The 24,831-nt window shown below is 47.9% G+C and overlaps 1 protein-coding gene across 5 annotated transcripts in view; it reads right to left on the bottom strand.

Annotated features, from left to right (window-relative positions):
- Positions 1-23,756, bottom strand: part of frmd4a (FERM domain containing 4A) — a 796,670-nt gene extending 772,914 nt beyond the window's left edge. For 2 of the 5 annotated variants that reach the window (XM_072470969.1, XM_072470973.1), the window contains exon 1: positions 23,652-23,756. Coding sequence is in view for 3 of the 5 variants with exons in the window: in XM_072470968.1 (XP_072327069.1) it covers positions 23,652-23,677 (26 nt within the window). In the remaining 2 variants the exon portion in view is untranslated. The remainder of the gene's footprint in view (positions 1-23,651) is intronic. The other 3 variants (XM_072470963.1, XM_072470962.1, XM_072470968.1) reach the window with 2 other exon arrangements.
- Positions 23,757-24,831: the final 1,075 nt, after the last annotated feature.

Raw genomic sequence — 24,831 nt, 5'->3', positions numbered from 1 at the left:
AAGCGTATTCCCAACACCACGCTAAGCGTATTCCTAACACCACGCTAAGCGTATTCCCAACATCATGCCAAGCGTATTCCTAACACCACACTAAGCGTATTCCCAACATCATGCCAAGCGTATTCCTAACGGTTTTGTGTGATCATACCTGCCTGGGAAAATGATTGAGGTAAGACGTGTAATCTGCAAAGGGCACAGCTGAATATACTGAAAGCTATGATCAGCCTCACATCAATTAACCAAACCTTCAGAATTCCATAAACAGCTTCAATTGTACTGAGTTGCTGCTGTAAATTTTGTTACTTCTTTTATCGATTTATAGCGTGTGTGGGTCAGTTGCTTACACAAATTGGGCTCTAATATAATGCACTGCCAAATGTTCTTGAATTGGTATCGTATTGTTAATTCACATTAAAACGCAATAAATTGAATTTGACAGAAGTGGCACTGTGATGCAATGCATCATTTTCAACCCGCCTTCCCAAAGATAAGTGGATAATTCTGTGTTGCCAGCAAATGTACAACAAGTACTTTGGTTTAGAACTTCTGCACTGCATCAGAGTAGAGCGGAATAGTGGAATGTTATTAATAGATGATAGCTTATATTGACCACCGAGGAATGAATTTTGCAATGTTAGAATCGTAGATTAGAATCAGAGTGTCAATGTTAAGTAATGGGTTAAGAGACATCGCAATTAGTTGTCTCATTTATGTTAAGTATCCATTAATTGACACTGATATGTAAAGGAGCTTCAGGTGGCCTCTGGGAGGTGGTGTGTTGTTAAGCGGTTTGTGCAGAGGCTGTGGAAGTGAAATAAATGGTGTTTAGTGAAAAGGAACAAGAACTTTAGACTCTTCATTTCACAGCAACTAAAACGTCTAACAGTCAGGAAACTATTCAACCTTCCAACTCCCTGCTACAGCAATTTAGTTCCACCTGGAGTGTCCATTTGCATGTTCCCCGGCAGTCCGTGCAACGGGAGAGAAATGGGATGTGGGGGAGGGTGTCAGGAGGCACTCCCCCTTGACGGCAGTTGCATCATGTAAACGCTGTAGAGAGCTACAAGAAGCCACAGATTGGGTCTCCACAATGCTAGCTGCAGTGAAGAAAGTCAGTCAGAATCTGTATCGACCTAGTTCACATTAACAAACACTCCTGAGAGCTCACTAACCAATCAAGACAGTGAACAGGTCAGAGCTGGCATCAAAGAGAAAATGCTGGAAGCTCTCAGCAGGTCTGGGGAGCATCTGTAGGGAGAGAAAAGAGCTGACGTTTCGAGTCCAGATGACCATATGTCAAAGCTATAAGACAGGTGGGAAGTCTTACGACACCAGGTTAAAGTCCAACAGGTTTGTTTCGAATCACTAGCTTTCGGAGCACTGCTCCTTCCTCAGTGTTTTAAGACTTCTTACTGTGCTCACCCCAGTCCAACGCCGGCATCTCCACATTACGGCTATAAGACAGGGAAAGTGGGAAATATTTGTACTGTGGAGTGAGAATGAATGATGTGTCATAGCCACAGAAACCCAGGGAAACCGGGTGCTAATACCCACAGAAGCAAGGGGAAAGAGTGCTAATGGCAGTCCCCAGAGAGAACAAAAAATGTGTGTGGTAAACCACTGTGTTCTGATATTAGGGGTTGTACGGTAGAACCTGCACTACAGGTTCACCTGGGCCCCTGCATGCCAGCTCCGCCCAGGAGCCGGCTCATAAATATGCGTGGCCTCCAGCTCGCAGCCATTTCGCCAGCTGCTGTGGGAGGCCACACTTCAGATACTAATAAAGCCTCAGTTTGAATTCAACTTCGTCTCCAGCCAAACTGATCGTGCCTCAATGTGAAAGGCCAAACAGCAGAGAAACTATCAGAGGGTAAACTGTGACAGGTGTAGATGTGAGAAGAGGGGATAGGGAAGCAAAGGGGAGAAAGGGTAAGGAAAGGTGAAAAGGATGGAGGTGGGGGGGGGGTTAAATATATATAAAGGAAGACAAGAAAAAAAGAAATGGTAAAAGACAGTTAATTGTTAAGACAGCAGCCGTACATTAGCCGATACTGCCAGCCCTGAACAAATCCTGTCTGGTCTTCTGCAATCACCTCTGCAAGTTACGACTCCACTACCTTTGCCAGCACATTCAAGAGCAAAATGGGACGATATGACCCAACAATCCGATAGGTCCTTATCATTCTTCAAAATCAGAGAAATAGAGGCCTATGTAGCAGGCAACAAACCCCAGGACAAGGACTCATTAAACATGTCGTGGTGGCGATGTGCGGAGCGGCCACACTAAATGTGGCTCTCCTTTGGAGTTTCAATTTAGGCCCTCTTGACCCGTAAATCAGATACCAAAATCACAAAATGCCCCCCCCCCCCTCACCTTAAACTAACAACCATTCAAGGAAATGCTTTCAAACCAGTCACGGACAGGGAAAAACAGCAAAAGTAAAAGCTGGGAGAGGAAGGTCCAGACCCTCGAGTGAACAGACACATGAAGCGCAGCGGAGCATGGCGGACCGAGTGGGATCACCAACGCAAACATCGGCCCACCCACCGACAGAGCAGTGAATGGAGCTTCTTTCAATAAAGGAGGACCTCATGACGGCCGTAAGGTCGGCCATAGGAACCGCTTTGACCTTCATCAAGAGGCATTGGAAAGAACGGAGCAGAGACTGGAGACGCAGGGAGCGACGGGGCGGGATCTCGAGTAAGCGGCCACCGATCAGTGTGAGCGTCTCGCCTGCATTGTAGCTGTCCAGAGACAGTGTGAAGAGGGATGAGCGGTCAACGGTCAAGCTCCACAGTTGCCGGGCGACCATAGATAAAGTTGTGGACAAGCAAAACCCAGGACTCTTTTTACAAACCGAGTTTGTGTGTCAGTGAGTGCCCTCGAGGCAATGGCTACTGGTCCAGTATTTTGTATTCATGCTGCACGAAGTGCGTGATGTGACGTGTCTGCTGATGTGAGCTCCATCAGCTTGGACAGTGAAGCATTGTAAAACTGGTGGGGATGCCAATGATCGTTTGAACCTGTTGGACGGCACTGTGGATGTTCCTGTCAACACCAATCAACATTCCTGGTGTAGGAGTTGACAAAGTGCTCCAGTGACTTCACTATAGCAAGGAATGAATTTTGAGAGATAGTTTGTCACAGCCAAGAAAAAGTGTAAAACGTGCTTCTGGAGCAGAATGTCCAAGTGGCGTACGGCCACAGTCTCCTCCGGATCAGGCTCCTCCTACATCTGTCAGTAGGAGGGGCCCACGTACTGCACCAGATACGGCCACACTCTCCTCCGGATCAGGCTCCTCCTACATCTGTCAGTAGGAGGGGCCCACGTACTGCACCAGATACGGCCGCAGTCTCCTCCGGATCAGGCTCCTCCTACATCTGTCAGTAGGAGGGGCCCACGTACTGCACCAGATACGGCCGCAGTCTCCTCCGGATCAGGCTCCTCCTACAATCTGTCAGGAGGAGGGGCCCACGTACTGCACCAGATACGGCCGCAGTCTCCTCCGGATCAGGCTCCTCCTACATCTGTCAGGAGGAGGGGCCCACCTACTGCACCAGATACGGCCGCAGTCTCCTCCGGATCAGGCTCCTCCTACAATCTGTCAGGAGGAGGGGCCCACGTACTGCACCAGATACGGCCGCAGTCTCCTCCGGATCAGGCTCCTCCTCCATCTGTCAGGAGGAGGGGCCCACGTACTGCACCAGATACGGCCGCAGTCTCCTCCGGATCAGGCTCCTCCTACATCTGTCAGGAGGAGGGGCCCACGTACTGCACCAGATACGGCCGCAGTCTCCTCCGGATCAGGCTCCTCCTACATCTGTCAGGAGGAGGGGCCCACGTACTGCACCAGATACGGCCGCAGTCTCCTCCGGATCAGGCTCCTCCTACATCTGTCAGGAGGAGGGGCCCACGTACTGCACCAGATACGGCCGCAGTCTCCTCCGGATCAGGCTCCTCCTACATCTGTCAGGAGGAGGGGCCCACGTACTGCACCAGATTGACCTGGAATTGGCGCTTTGTCGGGTTGTGTTTCAAATTGTGACCCTGATGTTGTTTAGGACACGATGGTCATGTCCCGCTACACAGTACCGCCCCAGATCAGCAACTCTGATTTCACATGGTCGATCTGCAAAGTGCTGTTCCACACAGCGGTGAAAATCCTCACGGCCGGTAGAGGTACCAAGCGGCGTTCGGAGAAAACATTATCTGCCGACCGGAGACATGAATGTGGTCAATCTTGAGGCTGTCCAATCTTGAGGGAAAGTCAGGGAACCAAGAGGTGAAGTAATCAGCGGGGAGCGTAGCTGCTTAGGAATACAAAAAAACACAGACAGAACTCAAGAGAGGTTACGATTGTCCCCATCCCACAAAATATGACACAGTGTATGGAAAGGCTCAGTAAACCAAGGTCCACCACACTAAGAAAACAAAAAGGGACGGTCAATAGAGAATTAAAGGTGCTATATTTAAATGCGCGCAGTGTACGGAACAAGGTAGATGAGCTTGTGGCCCAGATTGTGACTGACAGGTATGATGTGGTAGGCATCACAGAGACGTGGTTGCAGGGGGTTCAGGACTGGCATTTAAACATCCAGGGATTCACAACCTATCGAAAAGACAGGGAGGTGGGCAGAGGGGGCAGGGTTGCCTTGTTAATTAGGAATGAAATTAAATCAATAGCACTAAGCTACATAGGGTCAGATGATGTGGAGTCTGTGTGGGTAGAGTTGAGGAACCACAAAGGCAAAAAAACCATAAGGGAGTTATGTACAGGCCTCCTAACAGTGGTCAGGACCGGGGGCACAAAATGCACCACGAAATAGAAAGTGCATGTCAGAAAGGCAAGGTCACAGTGATCATGGGGGACTTCAATATGCAGGTGGACTGGGTAAATAATGCTGCCAGTGGACCCAAGGAAAGGGAATTCATTGAATGTTTACAGGAGGGCTTTTTGGAACAGCTTGTGATGGAGCCCACGAGGGAACAGGCCATTCTGGACTTAGTGTTACGTAATGAGCCAGACTTGATTAAAGATCTTAAAGTACGGGAGCACTTAGGAGGCAATGATCATAATATGGTAGAATTCAATCTCCAATTTGAAAGAAAGAAGGTAGAATCAGATGTAAAGGTGTTACAGTTAAATAAAGGTAACTACAGGGGCATGAGGGAGGAACTGACGAAAATCGACTGGGAGCAGAGCCTAGTGGGAAAGACAGTAGAACAGCAATGGCAGGAGTTTCTGGGAGTAATTGAGGACACAGTACAGAGGTTCATCCCAAAGAAAAGAAAGTTATCAGAGGGGGGATTAGGCAGCCATGGCTGACAAAGGAAGTCAGGCAATGCATCAAAGCAAAAGAGAAAGCCTATAATGTGGCAAAGAGTAGTGGGAAGTCAGAAGATTGGGAAGGCTACAAAAACAAACAGAGGATAACAAAGAGAGAAATAAGGAAAGAGAGGATCAAATATGAAGGTAGGCTAGCCAGTAACATTAGGAATGATAGTAAAAGTTTCTTTAAATACATTAAAAACAAACGGGAGGCAAAAGTTGACATTGAGCCGCTCCAAAATGACGCTGGTAATCTAGTGATGGGAGACAAGGATATAGCTGAGGAACTAAATAAGTACTTTGCGTCAGTCTTCACAGTAGAAGACATGAGTAATATCCCAACAATTCCGGAGAGTCAGGGGGCAGAGTTGAATATGGTAGCCATCACAAAGGAGAAAGTGCTAGAGAAACTAAGAGGTCTAAAAATTGATAAATCTCCGGGCCCAGATGGGCTACATCCTAGAGTTCTAAAGGAGATAGCTGAAGAAATAGTGGAGGCGTTAGTTGTGATCTTTCAAAAATCACTGGAGTCAGGGAAAGTCCCAGAGGATTTGAAAATCGCTTTTGAGACCCCCCTGTTCAAGAAGGGAACAAGGAAAAAGATGGAAAATTATAGGCCAATTAGCCTAACCTCGGTTGTTGGCAAGATTCTAGAATCCATTGTTAAGGATGAGATTTCTAAATTCTTGGAAGTGCAGGGTCAGATTAGGACAAGTCAGCATGGATTTAGTAAGGGGAGGTCATGCCTGACAAACCTGTTAGAGTTCTTTGAAGAGATAACAAATAGGTTAGACCAAGGAGAGCCAATGGATGTTATCTATCTTGACTTCCAAAAGGCCTTTGATAAGGTGCCTCACGGGAGACTGCTGAGTAAAATAAGGGCCCATGGTATTCGAGGCAAGGTACTAACATGGATGGACGATTGGCTGTCAGGCAGAAAGCAGAGAGTTGGGATAAAAGGTTCTTTTTCGGAATGGCTACCGGTGATGAGTGGTGTCCCGCAGGGTTCTGTGTTGGGGCCACAGCTGTTCTCTTTATATATTAACGATCTAGATGACGGGACTGGGGGCATTCTGGCTAAGTTTGCCGATGATACAAAGATAGGTGGAGGGGCAGGTAGTATGGAGGAGGTGGGGAGGCTGCAGAAAGATTTAGACAGTTTAGGAGAGTGGTCCAAGAAATGGCTGATGAAATTCAACGTGGGCAAGTGCGAGGTCTTGCACTTTGGAAAAAAGAATAGAGGCATGGACTATTTTCTAAACGGTGACAAAATTCATAATGCTGAAGTGCAAAGGGACTTGGGAGTCCTAGTCCAGGATTCTCTAAAGGTAAACTTGCAGGTTGAGTCCGTAATTAAGAAAGCAAATGCAATGTTGTCATTCATCTCAAGAGGCTTGGAATATAAAAGCAGGGATGTACTTCTGAAGCTTTATACAGCATTAGTTAGGCCCCATTTAGAATACTGTGAGCAATTTTGGGCCCCACACCTCAGGAAGGACATACTGGCACTGGAGCGGGTCCAGCGGAGATTCACACGGATGATCCCAGGAATGGTAGGCCTAACATACGATGAACGTCTGAGGATCCTGGGATTATATTCATTGGAGTTTAGGAGGTTGAGGGGAGATCTAATAGAAACTTACAAGATAATGAATGGCTTAGATAGGGTGGATGTAGGGAAGTTGTTTCCATTAGCAGGGGAGACTAGGACCTGGGGGCACAGCCTTAGAATAAAAGGGAGTCACTTTAGAACAGAGATGAGGAGAAATGTCTTCAGCCAGAGAGTGGTGGGTCTGTGGAATTCATTGCCACAGAGGGCGGTGGAGGCCGGGACGTTGAGTGTCTTTAAGACACTCTAAGACACTCTAAGACACTTAAGACACTTTAAGTTGATAAATTCTTGATTTCTCGAGGAATTAAGGGCTATGGAGAGAGAGCGGGTAAATGGAGTTGAAATCAGCCATGATTGAATGGTGGAGTGGACTCGATGGGCCGAATGGCCTTACTTCCACTCCTATGTCTTATGGTCTTATGGTCAGATTCAGTGTGATTCACCAAAATCCGCACTGTGCATCTAACACACTAAATACTCTGCTTGTATACGTCTGGGATGACCTGTTCTACTGTCTTCATGGGGTGGGTGGTCTGAGTAGTGCTGTGTTTAAATGTACAGGGTTGATAAATGTACTGGCCATACCCCTTTTTCACCGTAGTCACTTCCATTGCTGAAACCCAATGTAGTGATCTTTACATGGGTATGTACATAAGGGGCTAATGGGAAATTGAAAGATCACTAGGGGGCAGCACTGGCAGGTATAAAAGCAGGCGCAAGTGGCTCCCTGCCTCTCTCGGTGATTGGACTGTGACGAGAGCAGGAGCGTAGATCTAGCTCAGGGCTACTAGTGTGGTCAGGCATAGTTCCTGTATATAAACGTAACCTTTCTACTGGTATTGATCTTAAAATAAGAACTCACGCAGTTGTCAAATTCTGTTACTCAATAAACCTTTCAATACCTCTGGACGACTTCGAGCCTTCTTCATCAAGCTGCAGAAAGCCTCTGCCGCAACTGGATTGAGTAACGCATGTTAAATACAGTAGTGCTACCAAACACACTATAGTAAGGTAACAAAAGATGGTACCAGGCTGGCTTTAAACGAACAATACCAGCTAGATTAGAAAGAAAAAGAACAGAAATTAAAGTACCGACCGCTCGACTGTGGAAGACTTTGCAGCATTTGTATCCTAGACAACCAACCGACGCGATGGAACACCTGCAAGCTCCAGGGCAGTTGAAAACTTCCGGTAACCTAAATAGTAACTGGAAAATGTTTAAACAACAGTTCCAAATATACATGGCAGCTAATCACTTAAACACAGCCTCCGACGAGAGAAAGATTGTGCTGCTACGAGCAAGGGCAGGCCAGCAAGCTGTAGACATTTATAACTCTTTCACTTACGTTGAAAATGAAGACAAAACTAAATTTCAAGTGATACTCGCAAAATGTGAAGAACACTGTAAAACAGAGTCTAATGAAATCCTGGATAGATTTAACCTACGCAACAAGTTCCAAAAAAACGACGAGACAATCTTAATTTTGTCACAGATCACAGATTAATAGCACAAGGCTGTAACTATGCTGATTTAACAGATTCCATCATCTGAGATCAATTAATCTATGGACTCTCCGATGAACATTTAAGGGAATCACTAATGCAACAAAATGATCTAACTCTAAAAGCCACCATAGCAAAGTGCACAGCACAAGAACAAAAGAAACAGCAGTAGCCTGAGTTTCTTCAGAAAGAAAACGAGGCGAAATTCCTCCACGAGGTGGAAGACGTACAAATTCAAAATACCGAACTCAGCCAGAGGAGCGATTCGCGCATGCGCAAACGCTTCCTACGCATGACGTCACGAACGTCATGATGTGCTACCGCTGTGGCAACGCCCACTTAAAAGGGAAATGTCCTGCACAAGGGAAAAGATGTTTAAAGTACTCCAAACTGAATCATTTCGCCTCCCAGTGTAAGTCAACAGCAAAATATCACTCTCCAACACAGAAACATGCAAACTTCAAGGTTCGCACAGTGGATACAATGGAGAACCAAACACCCAAAGAAAGTTTTTCCGATCACAAAAATTTCCACTCCTGGGAGGACACATACTTTGTCAGAATAATAGATTCGGTGGAGGAACTTCAAGCGCCGACCACGAACCCTCAATACGTTAATGCCATTGACTCCAAAAGTGAATTGAACGCCACGGTGCAAGTGAACAACTCCCCAATTATGTTCAAGCTCGACACCGGAGTGTCCGCAAACTTGATGACAAGCAAAGATCTCGCATCCATCCCAGAAACACACGGGATGATACCTGCTGCATGCAAGTTAATAGACTACAATGGCAACCAGGTCACCTCGAGGGGATCATGCCACCTATGAGTAGTCAATAAGAGGGTCACGAAAGGACTACGCTTCTAGATCGTGGATGACAAAAAGACATCGCTGATAGGTGCTGAAGCCTGCAAGGACTTGCGGCTGGTCCCGAGAATATTCATGCACACGCATGACTCATCGCGACTAGACGATGACATCCAGCTGCTGCTCAGTGAGTATCCTGACGTCTTTGGTGGCATGGGTACGTTACCTTACAAATACAAACTCCTGCTCAAGGAAGATGCAAAACCTGTCATTCATCCACCTGGGAGGGTACCAGCTCCCTTGCGGGACAGGCTAAAATCAGAACTCCTACGCCTCCAATCTCAAGGCATAATATCAAAAGTCACACTGACTGACTGACTGGGCCAGCTCGCTGGTGTGTGTCAAGAAGCCATCAGGCGACCTCATAATCTGTTTAGATCCCAAAGATCTGAACAAAAAACATTCGCAGGGAACACTACCCCATCCCCAAGCGAGAAGTGAAATGGCAAACGCTCGCATCTTCACCAAACCTGATGCTTCACAATGCTTCTGGCAGATGCAGCTTGACGATTCCAGCCGACTGTTGTGTACATTCAACACGCCGTTTGGTCGATACTGCTATAATCGCATGCCTTTCGGGATCATCTCCGCATCCGAAATCTTTCACAGAGTCATGGAGCAGATGACGGAGGGCATTGAAGGTGTCAGAGTATATGTCGATGACATCATCATATGGTCAACGATGGAAGAAGACCACATTGCTCGATTAAGACAAGTCTTCAAAATAATTCACCAATTTGGGTTGAAACTCAACCAATCCAAGTGCACCTTCGCACGTTCATCTCTGACCTTCCTGGGTGACACAATATCAGCGCAAGGGCTGAGGCCGGACAATGAAAAGAACGCGGCAATCCAGAACATGCAGCAGCCAAGAGACAAGAAACCTGTGCTCAGGTTTCTTGGATTCATTAACTTCCTAGGCAAGTTTATACCAAACTAATCAACAAGGACGTCAGCATTACGAAACGTGATAAGGAAGGACACAGGGTTTGACTGGACTCCACGGCACCAGGACGAATGGGTGGATCTAAAGCACCGATTGATGGCAGCGCCAACTCTGACATTCTTCGACCCAACAGAACCCACAAAGATCTCCTCCGATGCCAGTCAACATGGAATTGGTGCGGTACTGCTCCAACAGGATGACCAATCGGACTGGGTCCCAGAGAGCGATGACCGCCACAGAGCGCAGATATACACAGGTAGAGAAGGAGTGCCTGGGGCTGATCACAGGTATAACAAAATTTCACCACTATGTGTTCGGCCTTCCCACGTTCCTAGTTGAGACTGATCATAGACCGCTGGTCAACATTATTGAAAAAAATCTCAATGATATGGCGCCGCGCCTACAACGCATGATGATGAAGCTGAGGAGGTAAGACTTCACACTGGTCTACACTCCTGGGAAGGACCTCATCATAGCTGACACACTGTCTCGAGCCATTGACACTGACAGCTCACCTCCTGCATCCATTGACGATGTAGAAGTTCAAGCACAGTTGTGCAGAGAGACTCCCGGCATCTGACGAGAAGCTGCAGCAAATTCGTTTGGCGACACGAGAAGATGCGACCTTGCTCCAGGTCATGCACAACCTTCAGCATGGCTGGCCAAAAGGACGGTGTCCACAGTTCCAAAACATCAAAACTGAACTGTCAATAGTGGACGGATTAATATTGAGAAATGACAGAATCGTCATTCCACTAACGCTCAGGTCAGACACGCTGTTGTTGCTAACTTTTGGCTTAGTTTAATTGCTCTGTTCTATCACCTTTGCTCTTGAGTCGCCAGGTATCTTTCTGGTACCGCCACGTGGTTCAAGTCCGAGTAATGATCAATAATCCAATACACCACTTAGTAAGAATTAAATCAAAGCACATTTATTATACACAGTAATCAATACTCATGCATAAATTCTACGTCTAAGCTACTTCCTACAACTAACAGACCAATACTTAACTTGGAAATGGCCCACCAGGTCAGGGAAACGAATGGCCTTTCGTTCGGGTTCTGAGCCTGCGGGATTCGAAGCTGGTACAGATTGATAGCTAGGAGCGCCTATCTCGTAGCGAGCGTTGGAGTAAGACTTACTGGATGTTTCGCGATGGCTGGACCGGTCACTGTCAAGGGTTGGTCTGCGTTGCTGAGTGACCCGGTCAGAAGAAGAAGCAGAAGGGTGCAGGAGGATGCAGGAGGGGTAGCAGAAGGGTCGATTTGAACTTGGACTCTATTCTTATAGTCCCCAGGGGCTTCCCGCCTCTCGGGGCAGACCCTGTACCTGGTTCCAAGTGATTGGACTGCGTCCCAATCACTTGGTTCGATATTCTCCAATGCTGGAGCAATTCCTTGATCGATGGGCGGTCTTGAGGTGATCGTTCACCTCCCTTTGTGTAGGCTTCTGTTGGCGCCGATGAGTCTGGGTTGGCTTTGTGTCTAAAATGTTGCACATTGTTCCCGGGGATTGCTCATTAGTATGCAGATGGCTGGTGTTTTGTTGTGCTGATGGTTCCCGGTATCGATCTTGTCTGGCCTTCCCAGAGGTGAATACACAGTTTACCTGTAGCTGCTCGTTTGTGTCCTGTTGGCTGATTTTCCCATCAGCCTTTGCTGTTCGCCATTTTAAATCGGAGTTCGCCATTCTAAATCGGGCGTTAACCATTTTAACTGGCTACAATGCTCCGCAGGATTCACGAGGGACATCACTGAATCGAAAAATGCAGAAGAAGAGCAAGACAATCCGTGTACTGGCCTGGGATAAATGAGGACATTACAAACATGATACTCACATGTGACACGTGTCAAAAACATCAACCGGTACAATGCAAGGAGCCACTCCAGCAGCATGAGATGGCTACGTCACCGCGGAACAAAGTTGGTATAGATTTGTGTCACTCCATGGGTCGCAACTATGTTCTTATCATTGACTATTCCTCCAACTTTACGGAAGATGGTTAGCAGTTTCAAATTCCTAGGGGTGCACATCTCCAAAAATCTGTCCTGGTCCACCCACGTCGACGCTACCACCAAGAAAGCACAACAGCACCTATACTTCCTCAGGAAACTAAGGAAATTCGGCATGTCCACATTGACTCTTACCAACTTTTACAGATGCACCGTAGAAAGCATCCTATCAGGCTGCATCACAGCCTGGTATGGCAACTGCTCGGCCCAGGACCGCAAGAAACTTCAGAGAGTCGTGAACACTGCCCAGTCCATCACACAAACCTGCCTCCCATCCATTGGCTCCATCTACACCTCCCGCTGCCTGGGGAAAGCGGGCAGCATAATCAAAGACCCCTCCCACCCTTACTCACTCTTCCAACTTCTTCCATCGGGCAGGAGATACAGAAGTCTGAGAACACGCACGAACAGACTCAAAAACAGCTTCTTCCCCACTGTTATCAGACTCCTAAACGACCCTCTTATGGACTGACCTCATTAACACTACACCCTGTATGCTTCATCCGGTGCCAGTGCTTTTGTAGTTACATTGTATATGTTGTGTTGCCCTATTATGCATTTTGTTTTATTCCCTTTTCTTCTCATGTACTTAATGATCTGTTGAGCTGCTCGCAGAAAAATACTTTTCACTGAACCTCGGTACACGTGACAATAAACAAATCCAATCCAATCCAATCCAAGTAATGAAACTCCCGGATCTCATGTCCGCATCAGGTTTCAAAGCCTGTAGGAAACATTCTCGAGGCATGGTATTCCACAAACAGTCATGTCCGATAATGGTCCTTGCTTTGCGAGCTGGGAGTGGAGGGAATTCTTCAAGAAATACAACTTTAAACACGTGACATCGAGTCCACACTTTCCCCAGTCCAACGGCAAAGTAGAGAAAGGTGTTCACATTACCAAACAACTCATAAGCAAGGCCACTGACTCGAATTCCGACATACACTTGGCTCTATTATCATACAGATCCTCGCCGTTGAGCTCAGGGCTATCACCAGCTCAAATGCTCTTCAATCGAGATGTGAGAACAACGCTACCAGTGTTACACGTCAGCAATCCGGATCACTCACAAGTTCTGGACAAGATACAACACCAACGTCACAAACAAAAGCAGCACTATGACCGGCATACAGCGGCAACAGTGCTACAACAAGCAGCGCCACGATCATACATTGTAAAGTCCGACAAAGGTTTGCTGTTCAGACGCAATCGACGAGACCTGCTAAAGGTTCCACTTCCTGAACCTGTCTTCCCGACATTAAATCTACAGGACTCACTCACTCGACAACACTTGACACCATCAGCCGGTGAACAGACAGACATTAAAACCTCAGTGTCTCCATGCCCACTTAGGAGATCAAGTCAAATCAGATGCACAGCAAACCATCTGAACCTGTGAACATTGAACTGATGCAATCATTGATTTCTGTAATGTATTTGCACACGATACCAACTATGTTTGTTCCATTCTAGTAACAACACTGAAACTATGTAAAAAAAATATGAAAAGAAAAAAGGGGGGGATGTAGTGATCTTTACATGGGTATGTGCATGAGGGGTTAATGGGAAATTGAAAGATCACTAGGGAGCAGCACTGGCAGGTATAAAAGCAGACGCAAGCGGCTATCTGCCTCTCTCGGTGATTAGACTGTGACGAGAGCAGGAGCTCAGGGCTACTTGTGTGGTCAGACATAGCTACTGTATATAAACGTTGTAACCTTTCTCCTGGTATTGAGTTTAAAGAAAGAACTCACGCAGTTGTTAAATTCTGTCACTCGATGAACCTTTCAATACCTCTGGACGACTTTGAGTCTTCTTCATCAAGGTGCAGAAAGCCTCCTCAGCTGGATTGAGTAACGCATGTTACATACAGTAGTGCTAACAAACACACTGCAGTAAGGTAACAAAAGACCTAATAGGGTCATTACGCTCATTTCTATCATTCAAATCAGCTCTTTGATAACCTTTTGCTTCATTGCAATCGGTATCCTTCTTGGGCACATATTGTTGGTGTGATCGAGCCATCTAAACTCACGTGGAGATTACAGGGAGCTTTCCGATTGCCTGGCAGTCAGAAACGTCACTGTGCTCAAACATCTCCAGAGCCTGAAGCGAAACAGCGTGGACCTCTGGGCCAGGTTGAATGGCCCCTGACGAGATGCAGCCCCGGAGTCTGAGTCGCGGTTTAAGAATTTGGGCCACACTGTGGAAGTCGAGGGTTCCCTGTACGCGGTGAACTGTGACCACGCCCTCGGCGGTGACTGTCCACCGTAAGCTCCGGGGTCAGACTGGCTGGAGTCCGGTGTTGCCTGGGGATCTATTTCTCAGTTTTATTTCTGGATAGGACATTGAATTTCACCCCTGTGTCAATTTTGACATTTAACCTGGCATTGGTTGAGATTATCTGTCGTGTAATGGATATTTCTCCTTTTCGAGTGGCCAATTCCACACTTCCGCCATGCAGCATGATGGTTGCGTTGATGGTGCATTGGTGGTTTCATTCAGATGAGATTGTGACTCACTGGACCCGGTTACACGCCTGTTCCTGGAGAAAGTGACTGGCAGGGGTACCGCTGGAATAGGAGAGCGAGAGGGACTGCTGCCGGGGAGAGATGCCACATGCCACAGTGATTACACCCTTTTTTTCCAAAGGTGAAAAGCCGTGCCCTGTTTGGAGGCTGGTGCCCACTGCTGTTGCTGCAGGGCACCCCCCGAACTGAAAATACTTCAGCACACTGCCGTAACGGTGCCGTTTCCCGCTGAAGTTCTTTATGCAATGCTTCAGATTGTTCATTAATTGTGCACCCAGGCTGCTGGCTGCTGCAGTGGATGCAGAGCGCCCCTTGTGCTGCACATGTTTTTATTTCCCTCGTAAACCGCGCCGTTTCCCGCCTGAATTCCCTGTTCTGTCTCTCGGTCTGCTTGTTTACAATACACATTTCCAAAGCAGACTGTAAAGTCAGGTCCTTCTGCTTCAGTAGCTGTTGCAGGAGTACATTGGTTTCCGCGGCGCCTACCAACCGATCTCTAATGATTTCATCAAACGCTCCAAATGCATTTTTCTGCTAAGACCTTTAGTGCTTCCACATGGGGCTGGATTGGTTCAAACGGTTTCTGATTAGTAGAATGGAATATGTGGCGGCCTAGAATTATGTTTTTAAGCTGGGAGCCTATTTCTTCGAGTTTCTGTCGGATCCTCTTTATGTTCTTCCGAATCGAATTTAAACAATCTAAACTTCGCGATCACTGCGCCACCTGCCAAGTTGAGTGGAGTACAGGATTGTAACTGGTTTTTTTCAGACAGGGCTGCACCAGCGAAGAGGATCCACTCCTGCTTGAATCTGTTCCAATTGTCCACCAAGTTTACATCGAAGACAAGTGGGTCAATGGCTGGAGTCCCTGGGCCACACTGTCAGCAAATGGGAGGTTTATTAATCAAACGTACCAACTCTCACTAACACCTTACTCTGCCCGAGATCGCGGGGAATTCAGACACGCCACATTCCCGTAACGCTCCACGACTGGGTCATCGCGTAGTCACGTGTCGACCACCTTGGTCTGCAATCACCACATTTATAGAAATTTAAGAAAAGATACCTGCATTTGCTCACCCTATTTGGCCAATAAATCCAAATTCAGAATCAAAGTTCTGCATTCCAGCAAATTCCAAGAGCCAAGGTCGCACAGTTTAAAAAGTACATCTTGGATTAATTGGCATTTCATTTAAAGCTATTATTCACAGTGACCGATAGAGCAAAAATCAATTACACTTTCATCACTAGCAGGAGGATATCTACAATGCAGACCATGATTGTGCGACCTGCCTCGAAACCTGGTGCAGCAAGTGTGGCCATACATGTCAAACATGGCAGCGGCCGAATACTGTTCAATACAGTGATAATTGATTCAATTCTTCAAGAGCATTATAACAAACTTTGGTTTTGTCAATGTTCTTTCTGAAGTTCCTGTCTGCTATGACTAGTCGATCTACTAATTTTGTAATTCTGCTGTGCTTAAAACAAGTGCTATGTCATCTGTAAATCTAACAGATGTTAGCATTCAGCATGCCCCCCAGCCTTAACACCAGATTCTGTGTCTTCAAGCACCTCTTCAATCATCACTTCTGCTCAGAGATGGAACTGGACTGATGATCAACAACACCCCTGTCGATCTCCGCTTCTTGTCCAACTCCCCAGTTGATACTCTCACCGTTTCTACTTGTCCCATGGACAGATTTCTTGAGCATCATCTATCTCTCCAGTCTACTCCGATGTCTCCAGCGCCTGTCAAGAGCTTAATCCAGGCAAGCCAACTGATTGCTTCTTCAAAGATTCCAAACCCAACATATGATTCCTAATCAAACTCTGAATTCCTTTCATCCATTGATCTTATAATTAATGTTCCCCTTCCTCCCTGAAATCCAAACTGGCCGTGTGTGATGTAGTTCTGCACCTTCCCAGCCTCTCCCTTCATTCAAATTCTCAACACAACCTTTGATGCACGGGAAATCCAAATAATTGTCCAAAAATCTGAACAAGGCATGCCTTTAGCTTCTTTCATAGAACATAGATCATGAGGATGAACCACATCCCCCCCCCCCACCCCCCACCCCTGCCCCACCAGACACACGACAGGGGCAAAAGAGGCCTTCCAATGTGCCGCCCTTTCGGCCCCTATCCCCTTCAGGCCCTGCATCCTTCAGACCCCACCTCCTTCAGACCCCGCCTCCTTCAGACACCGCCTCCTTCAGACCCCGCCTCCTTCAGGCCCCGCATCCATCAGACCCCACCTCCTTCAGACACCGCCTCCTTCAGACCCCGCCTCCTTCAGAGCCAGCCTCCTTCAGGCCAGTCGTCCTTCAGGCCCCGCCTCGTTCAGACCCCACCTCCTTCAGGCCCTGCGTCCATCAGACCCCGCCTCCTTCAGACACCGCCTCCTTCAGAGCCAGCCTCCTTCAGGCTGGTCGTCCATCAGGCCCCGCCTCCTTCAGACCCCACCTCCATCAGACCCCACCTCCATCAGGCCCTGCCTCCTTCAGGCCCCGCGTCCTTCAGACCCCGCCTCCTTCAGAACCCGCCTCCTTCAGAACCCGCCTCCTTCAGAGCCAGCCTCCTTCAGGCTGGTCGTCCTTCAGGCCCCGCCTCCTTCAGACCCCACCTCCATCAGACCCCACCTCCATCAGGCCCTGCCTCCTTCAGGCCCCGCGTCCTTCAGACCCCGCCTCCTTCAGAACCCGCCTCCTTCAGAACCCGCCTCCTTCAGAGCCAGCCTCCTTCAGGCTGGTCGTCCTTCAGGCCCCGCCTCCTTCAGACCCCGCCTCCGTTAGACCCCGCCTCCTTCAGGCCCCGCATCCATCAGACCCCGCCTCCTTCAGACCCCGCCTCCTTCAGGCCCCGCATCCATCAGACCCCACCTCCTTCAGACCCCGCCTCCTTCAGAGCCAGCCTCCTTCAGGCCAGTCGTCCTTCAGGCCCCGCCTCCTTCAGACCCCACCTCCTTCAGGCCCTGCGTCCTTCAGACCCCGCCTCCTCCAGACCCCGCCTCCTTCAGAGCCAGCCTCCTTCAGGCTGGTCGTCCTTCAGGCCCTGCCTCCTTCAGACCCCACCTCCATCAGGCCCTGCGTCCTTCAGACCCCGCCTCCTTCAGGCCCCGCGTCCTTCAGACCCCGCCCCCTTCAGACCCCGCCTCCTTCAGACCCCGCCCCCTTCAGACCCCGCCTCCTTCAGACCCCACCTCCTTCAGACCCCGCCTCCTTCAGACCCCGCCTCCTTCAGGCCCTGCATCCTTCAGACCCCGCGTCCTTCAGGCCCCACGTCCTTTAGGCCCCGCCTCCTTCAGACCCCTCCTCCTTCAAGCCCTGCCGCCCAGCCATGTCCCCGACCACCCTGGGGCCACAATGGCCTCCGAGCCCTCCAGCGCAGTCCTCATGTCAGGACTCTGTTTGTGGAGACCAGGCATGATTCCTGCTGGCGCCACGTCACACCGGCGGAGTGGGAACATAGCACTTTCCCAGAAGATTCAACGTCATGTCGAGTTTGAATGTTAAAACATTCTAAATAATTCTAAATAAGTCTAAATAATTACGTCTAATGGAAGGGCCCGGGAACATCGCAACTGTTTTGCACCCGACACAAATTTCATTTCAGGCCTCTCCCGGAATTTTTCCGACAACAGGGATTTGAACCGGCCACAACACGGTTGGAAAATCGCCCCGTTTAAAAAGTGATTCGGTGGAGTGGGAAAACAGTGGGTGACAGAATCCTTAAGGTGGGGCTGTTAGTGAGGTTTGGGTCATGGAAGCCCAGAAACATTTTAACATAGTGTGCAATGTCCAGGGTAGTGCACTGCCCTGAAGTGTCAAAGCTGAGTGATCTTCAATCCCACCCCACACCCGGGTGTGTGACAACATTTCCACTGACCCAGAGAGCTGAGGGCCTGGATTCTGAAGTCAGCAGCGAGGTTACGTTGCTGGCCACTGCCCTCGAAGAAAGGTCCTGCGATCTGCGAGCTGTGGATTTCCACTTTACCAAAGTTCATTTGAATTTGGAGCCAAGTTCAGGGATCTTCACACATCCAGCAACAGTGATTTAATAAAACAGGTTAACAAGCCATTAACCAGATTAACCACTGAGGTAGTCGCTCAGAAAATAAACCAGGAGCGAAAAACACTGAATCCCTGCACATTTAATTTACCTTTTTTGCAGAATATGAAATAAATTAGAGATTCCACAGAATCCTTGCAGTGCTGAAGGAGGCCATTCAGCCTATCGGGGCGGCACCGACCCTTTGAAAGAGCACCCTACCTAGACCCACTCCCCCTGCCCTATCCCCATTACCTTGTAACCCATCTAACCTTTGGATACTAAGGGGCAATTTATCACGGCCAATCCACCTAACCTGCGCATCTTTGGACTGTGGGAGGAAACCGGAGCACCCGGAGGAAACCCACGCAGACACGGGGAGAACGTGCAGACTCCACACAGACAGTGACCCAAACCAGAATTGAACCCGGGACCCTGGCGCTGTGAGGCAGCAGTGCTAACCACTGTGCCGCCATGCCGCCCCGATTGGGACATACACCTGGGATTAAGGCAGATGCTTAAACATCATAAACAATTTTTTATTAAATCATACTTTAAACGAGGACATTTCACAAATATGAAGTTAGTTTTCCAGAATTAAAGAGGTTGTTCAATCATAATTCTGAACTTGCTAACCGATTAAGAAACCCAGTTCTTGTCAATGTATCAGCAACTGCATCCTTTGACAATGAGATTGCTGCCGCAATTGCATTGTTAGGGACAGGTGATGGTCATGAGCTCAAATATAAATAGACACAGCTGGAACAGTTGGATGTGGGATGTGGGGGGTGGGGTGGGGGGTGGGGGGGGTGGGGTGGGGGGGTGAGGGGGTGGGGGGGGGGAGCAGAAGGCGGCTGATAATCCATTAAAGCTGACCTGAAAATAAACTTTCTGAAGGTAAAAGACAAGCTGTAGACTTATTCCTTCACCTTATACAATTATTTTATTGGAATTAACAGTTAAACCTCATTCAATCATCTGTAACGACCTTTGAAAAAGTTATACACCAAGACAAATAGCGTTAAAAAGGCAAGTTCACATCAGTTCAGTGATTTCTAATTATTGCAAAGTAGGGGACCACAATAGCATAGCTTATGCGGAAGTGTAGAATTACTGACAGCAACTTCTGATTTCTATGTTTAACTGTGCATGTGCAGATTCCATAAGTTTCAAGTGAGCACAGTAAGAAGTCTTACAACACCAGGTTAAAGTCCAACAGGTTTGTTTCGAATCACCAGCTTTCGGAGCGCTGCTCCTTCCACAGGTTGATCTGAGGAAGGAGCAGTGCTCCGAAAGCTAGTGTTTCAAAACAAACCTGTTGGACTTTAACCTGATGTTGTAAGACTTCTTACTGTGCTCACCCCAGTCCAACGCCGGCATCTCCACATCAGTTTCAAGTGAGCAATGATGGGGGACGCTGACAGTTGCAGCATTGTTATCACTGCAAAGTCCAGGCCATTATACTGCTTCTCTGCTGTTTTGATTGACAGTATTTTAGCGGCCTGGAGAAAAGGAAATTGTTGCTCCTGCACACAGCTGCATAAAACATTGCCCAAGACCATTCACAGTAGGAATTATCACTTCTCAAGTGCCCTTTTTTTATTAGAAAACTTATTTCAAACAATTTAATTATCCAGATAAGCTAGTTTAAACATGCAAAAGATGCCTGAAGTAGATTCAGTTCATTAAACTGAACATTGTCAGGTTATAGAATAGTGTACAACTTAATTTGATTCTTCACAAAAGCCTGATAAGAACAAAACCCATTTTGTGTTAACACTTCATGAAACGTGAAGACTGAGGCTCCACAATGTTATCTCTTCAGCAGCTGTGAGAATTGAAGAGGTGTCTCGAACCAATTGAAAGAGGCCAAAAGCCAGTGTTTGGTTTTCGGCTGGAAATTGGATTGTTCTGGGTTTGCCACACCCGCACCGATGGTTTTGAAGCCGATTTCAAGTTGTTAACACAACAATGTCACACCAATCTTACGGTCAAGTATTTCACCTTGAACGTATTTTTATGCAAAACATTTAAGAGACTGGAAATGGGTACAAATAATCATGTGAGGGGCAGGTGGTGCACCTTGTCTGAACAATCAGACAGTTTTTGATCATGACGAGTGTCAAAAAGAAGACACCGAGAAAGTTGCCGACAATAGCTTGCTTCAGGAAATATCCAGTGTTGAAAGTTTCTGCTCCAGCCTAAGTTGCTGTGCCCACTCCACACAACTAAGCCAATTGCACAGCAGGAATGGCTCGCATTTCCATTACATCATTCAGAACCACACAATGTCTCAAAGTGTTTTTCGGTCAATGACGTATTTATGTTCTGACGTGTAGTCACTGTTATCGTGCAGGGAATGGAGCAGCCAATTTGCCCACAGCAAGCTCCACAAACAGCAATGGGATAATGACCGAACAATCTGATTTTGTGATATTGATTGAAGGCCAGATATCGGCCCCAGGACACCAGGGAGCACTCTCCTATTCTTACTCCCAAACAATGCCGTGGGATCATTTACACCCACCCAGGAGGGCCTCGGTTCAATGTCTCATGTCCAGACTCCTATTGATTGACTACAGCTCCGCCTTCAACACCATAATCCTAGCCAAGCTCACATCAAAACTCCAAAACCTAGGGCTTGGCTCCTCTCTCTGCAACTGGATCCACGACTTTCTGACCCGTAGACCACAATCAGTAAGAATAAAAAACAACACCTCCTCCACAATAGTCCTCAATACCAAGGACCTGCAAGGCTGCGTACTTAGCCCCCTACTATACTCCCTGTACACACACGACTGCGTGGCAAAATGTGGTTCCAAGTCCATACACAGGTTTGCTGATGATATGGCCATAGTGGGCCGGATCTCAAATAACGACGAGTCAGAATACAGGAGGGAGATTGAGAACCTAGTGGAGTGGTGTAGCGACAACAATCTCTCCCTCAATGCCAGCAAAACTAAAGAGCTGGTCATTGACTTCAGGAAGCAAAGTACTGTACACACCCCTGTCAGCATCAACGGGGCCGAGGTGGAGATGGTTAGCAGTTTCAAATTCCTAGGGGTGCACATCACCAAAAAATCTGTCCTGGTCCACCCACATCAACGCTACCACCAAGAAAGCACAACAGCGCTTATACTTCCTCAGGAAACTAAGGAAATTTGGCATGTCCACATTGACTCTTACCAACTTTTACAGATGCACCATCCTATCGGGCTGCATCACAGCCTGGTATGGCAACTGCTCGGCCCAGGACCGCAAGCAACTTCAGAGAGTCGCGAACACCGCCCAGTCCATCACACGTACCTGCCTCCCATCCATTGACTCCATCTACACCTCCCGCTGCCTGGGGAAAGCGGGCAGCATAATCAAAGACCCCTCCCACCCGGCTTACTCACTCTTCCAACTTCTTCCATCGGGCAGGAGATACAGAAGTCTGAGAACATGCACGAACAGACTCAAAAACAGCTTCTTCCCCACTGTCACCAGACTCCGAAACAACCCTCTTATGGACTGACCTGATTAATACTACACTCCTGTATGCTTCACCCGATGCCGGTGTCTACGTGTTTACATTGTGGACCTTATGTTGCCCTGTTATGTATTTCATTTTTATTTTTTCTTCTTCTCATGTACTAAATGATCTGTTTGAGCTGCTCGCCGAAAAATACTTTTCACTGTACCTCGGCACAAGTGACAATAAACAAAATCCAAATCCAAAGAGCGCAGTCCTCCCTCACCACTGCGCTAAGAGTGTCAGCCTGGGCCTTTTGTGCTCAGGTCCTGGAGTGGGACTTGAACCCAGAACCCCCTGGCCACCAAACGGGCTCTATCCAGCAAACACAATATGAGGGACGTGCAAAATACCGCAGATGCTGGAAATCTGAAACAGAAAAGGTTGGGAACGCTCAGCGGGCCTGACAGCATTCCGGAGGAGACAGAAAGATGATTCCGGTGGGCGAATGTGCTAGCACGTCCTCAATTCTATACTCAGTTGTGCAGGTCACAGCCCCGAACTCTGTCTCTCTATCTGTGCAGATGCTGCCAGACCTGTACAATAGGATACAGGTTCAGCTTTCTGTTTTTTTCATGGCAATTCTTGATGTGAGGAGAGAACGAGGGGATTTTCACAGTAACTTCACTACAGTGTTCACGAAAGCCTACTTGTGACTCTAATAAAGAATAACGATTAACAGGTATGCACGTCTTCCATTTAACAAAAAGATTCCAGGCTTTTGTAAAGTTGCCTGATGATTCAATGAAGGGGGGGGGAAGAGATGCTGGTGATGGTTTCGTGCCAACACAAGTTGTCACTCAGTCTGGAGTTCTCTTCTGGGCATGCATCTTAATCTTCATTCAATTTTGCACTGGAATTTTGAATGCCATTCCACCGGCAGAATCCTAGGATGTTGCCTTTGCAAACTGCCTGCCTGCCCTGATGCAGCCCTTGTGTGCTGTGAAATCCATCTGCACTTACAAAAGCAGTCCTGACATCCTCAGTTAAAAGACTGCAATGCAGCAGAACTCCCCCCCCCCAAAAAAGGTACAGTGTTTGCAACAAGTCCACACACACACCACCAGCAGCCAGGAGCAGGCAGCCTCAAAGGCAATGTCTGCACAGACATGTTCCCAATGCACTGCTTTTAATTCTAGGCATAGGGGGGGATGAGATTTTCAACCTTCAGCAAAATAAAACCCAATTGCAGCATCCCTCACTGCAAAGTCAGGATCCTTCAGGATACACAGGTTTCAGATCTTCATTATTGATCACACAAATATCTTTTTTTTAAAAACCTACCTTGTATTTTCAGGACGGAAAAGCATCCATTTGCATGTCCATGTGCATCATGTGCTGACACAGTTCGGTCTGAGAGTCTGCATTATTGCAATCTTCCCCAGTGACTGTGTAACACAGTGACTGTGCAGAGAGAGAGAGTCGCTGCCACTCCCCCCCAGGCGGTGCCAGCCTGCGCAGCTGTCCATCACCCGGCGGCACAGGGACAATTGCCCCTGAGCAAGGCTGCAATATTGCACTGAATGCACCTCAGCAAGGCTGCAATACAGCAGTGAATGCACCTGAGCAAGGCTGCAATATAGCAGTGAATGCACCTGAGCAAGCCTGCAATACAGCAGTGAATGCACCTGAGCAAGGCTGCAATGTAGCCCTGAATGCACCTGAGCAAGGCTGCAATACAGCAGTGAATGCACCTGAGCAAGGCTGCAATATAGCACTGAATGCACCGGAGCAAGGCTGCAATATAGCAGTGAATTCATCTGAGCAAGGCTGCAATATAGCAGTGAATGCACCAGAGCAAGGCTGCAATATAGCAGTGAATGCACCGGAGCAAGACTGCAATATAGCAGTGAATGCACCGGAGCAAGGCTGCAATACAGCAGTGAATGCACCGGAGCAAGGCTGCAATATAGCAGTGAATGCACCTGAGCAAGGCTGCAATACAGTAGTGAATGCACCTGCGCAAGGCTGCAATATAGCAGTGAATGCACCGGAGCAAGGCTGCAATACAGCAGTGAATGCACCGGAGCAAGGCTGCAATATAGCAGTGAATGCACTGGGGCAAGGCTGCAATATAGCAGTGAATGCACCGGAGCAAGGCTGCAATATAGCAGTGAATGCACCGGAGCAAGGCTGCAATACAGCAGTGAATGCACCAGAGCAAGGCTGCAATATAGCAGTGAATGCACCTGGGATTGCCCTGGGAGTCTTCGACATCAACTCTGGACCCCGTGAAATCTCATGGCTTGAGGTTAAACATGGACAAGGAGTCCTGCTGCTTACCACGTACCATCCCTGCTCGGCTGGTGAATCAGTACTCCTCTATGTTGAACACCACTTGGAGGAAGCACTGAGGATGGCAAGGGCGCAGAATATGCTCTGCGTGGAGAACTTCAATGTCCAACACGAAGAGTGGCTCAGTAGTACCACCACAGACCGGGCTGCCCGGGTCCTAAAGGGCATA

The sequence above is a fragment of the Scyliorhinus torazame genome, chromosome 13 (genome assembly GCF_047496885.1).
Source record: "Scyliorhinus torazame isolate Kashiwa2021f chromosome 13, sScyTor2.1, whole genome shotgun sequence".
Taxonomy (NCBI): Eukaryota; Metazoa; Chordata; class Chondrichthyes; order Carcharhiniformes; family Scyliorhinidae; genus Scyliorhinus; species Scyliorhinus torazame.
This window is presented reverse-complemented; position numbering and strand designations above follow the sequence as displayed.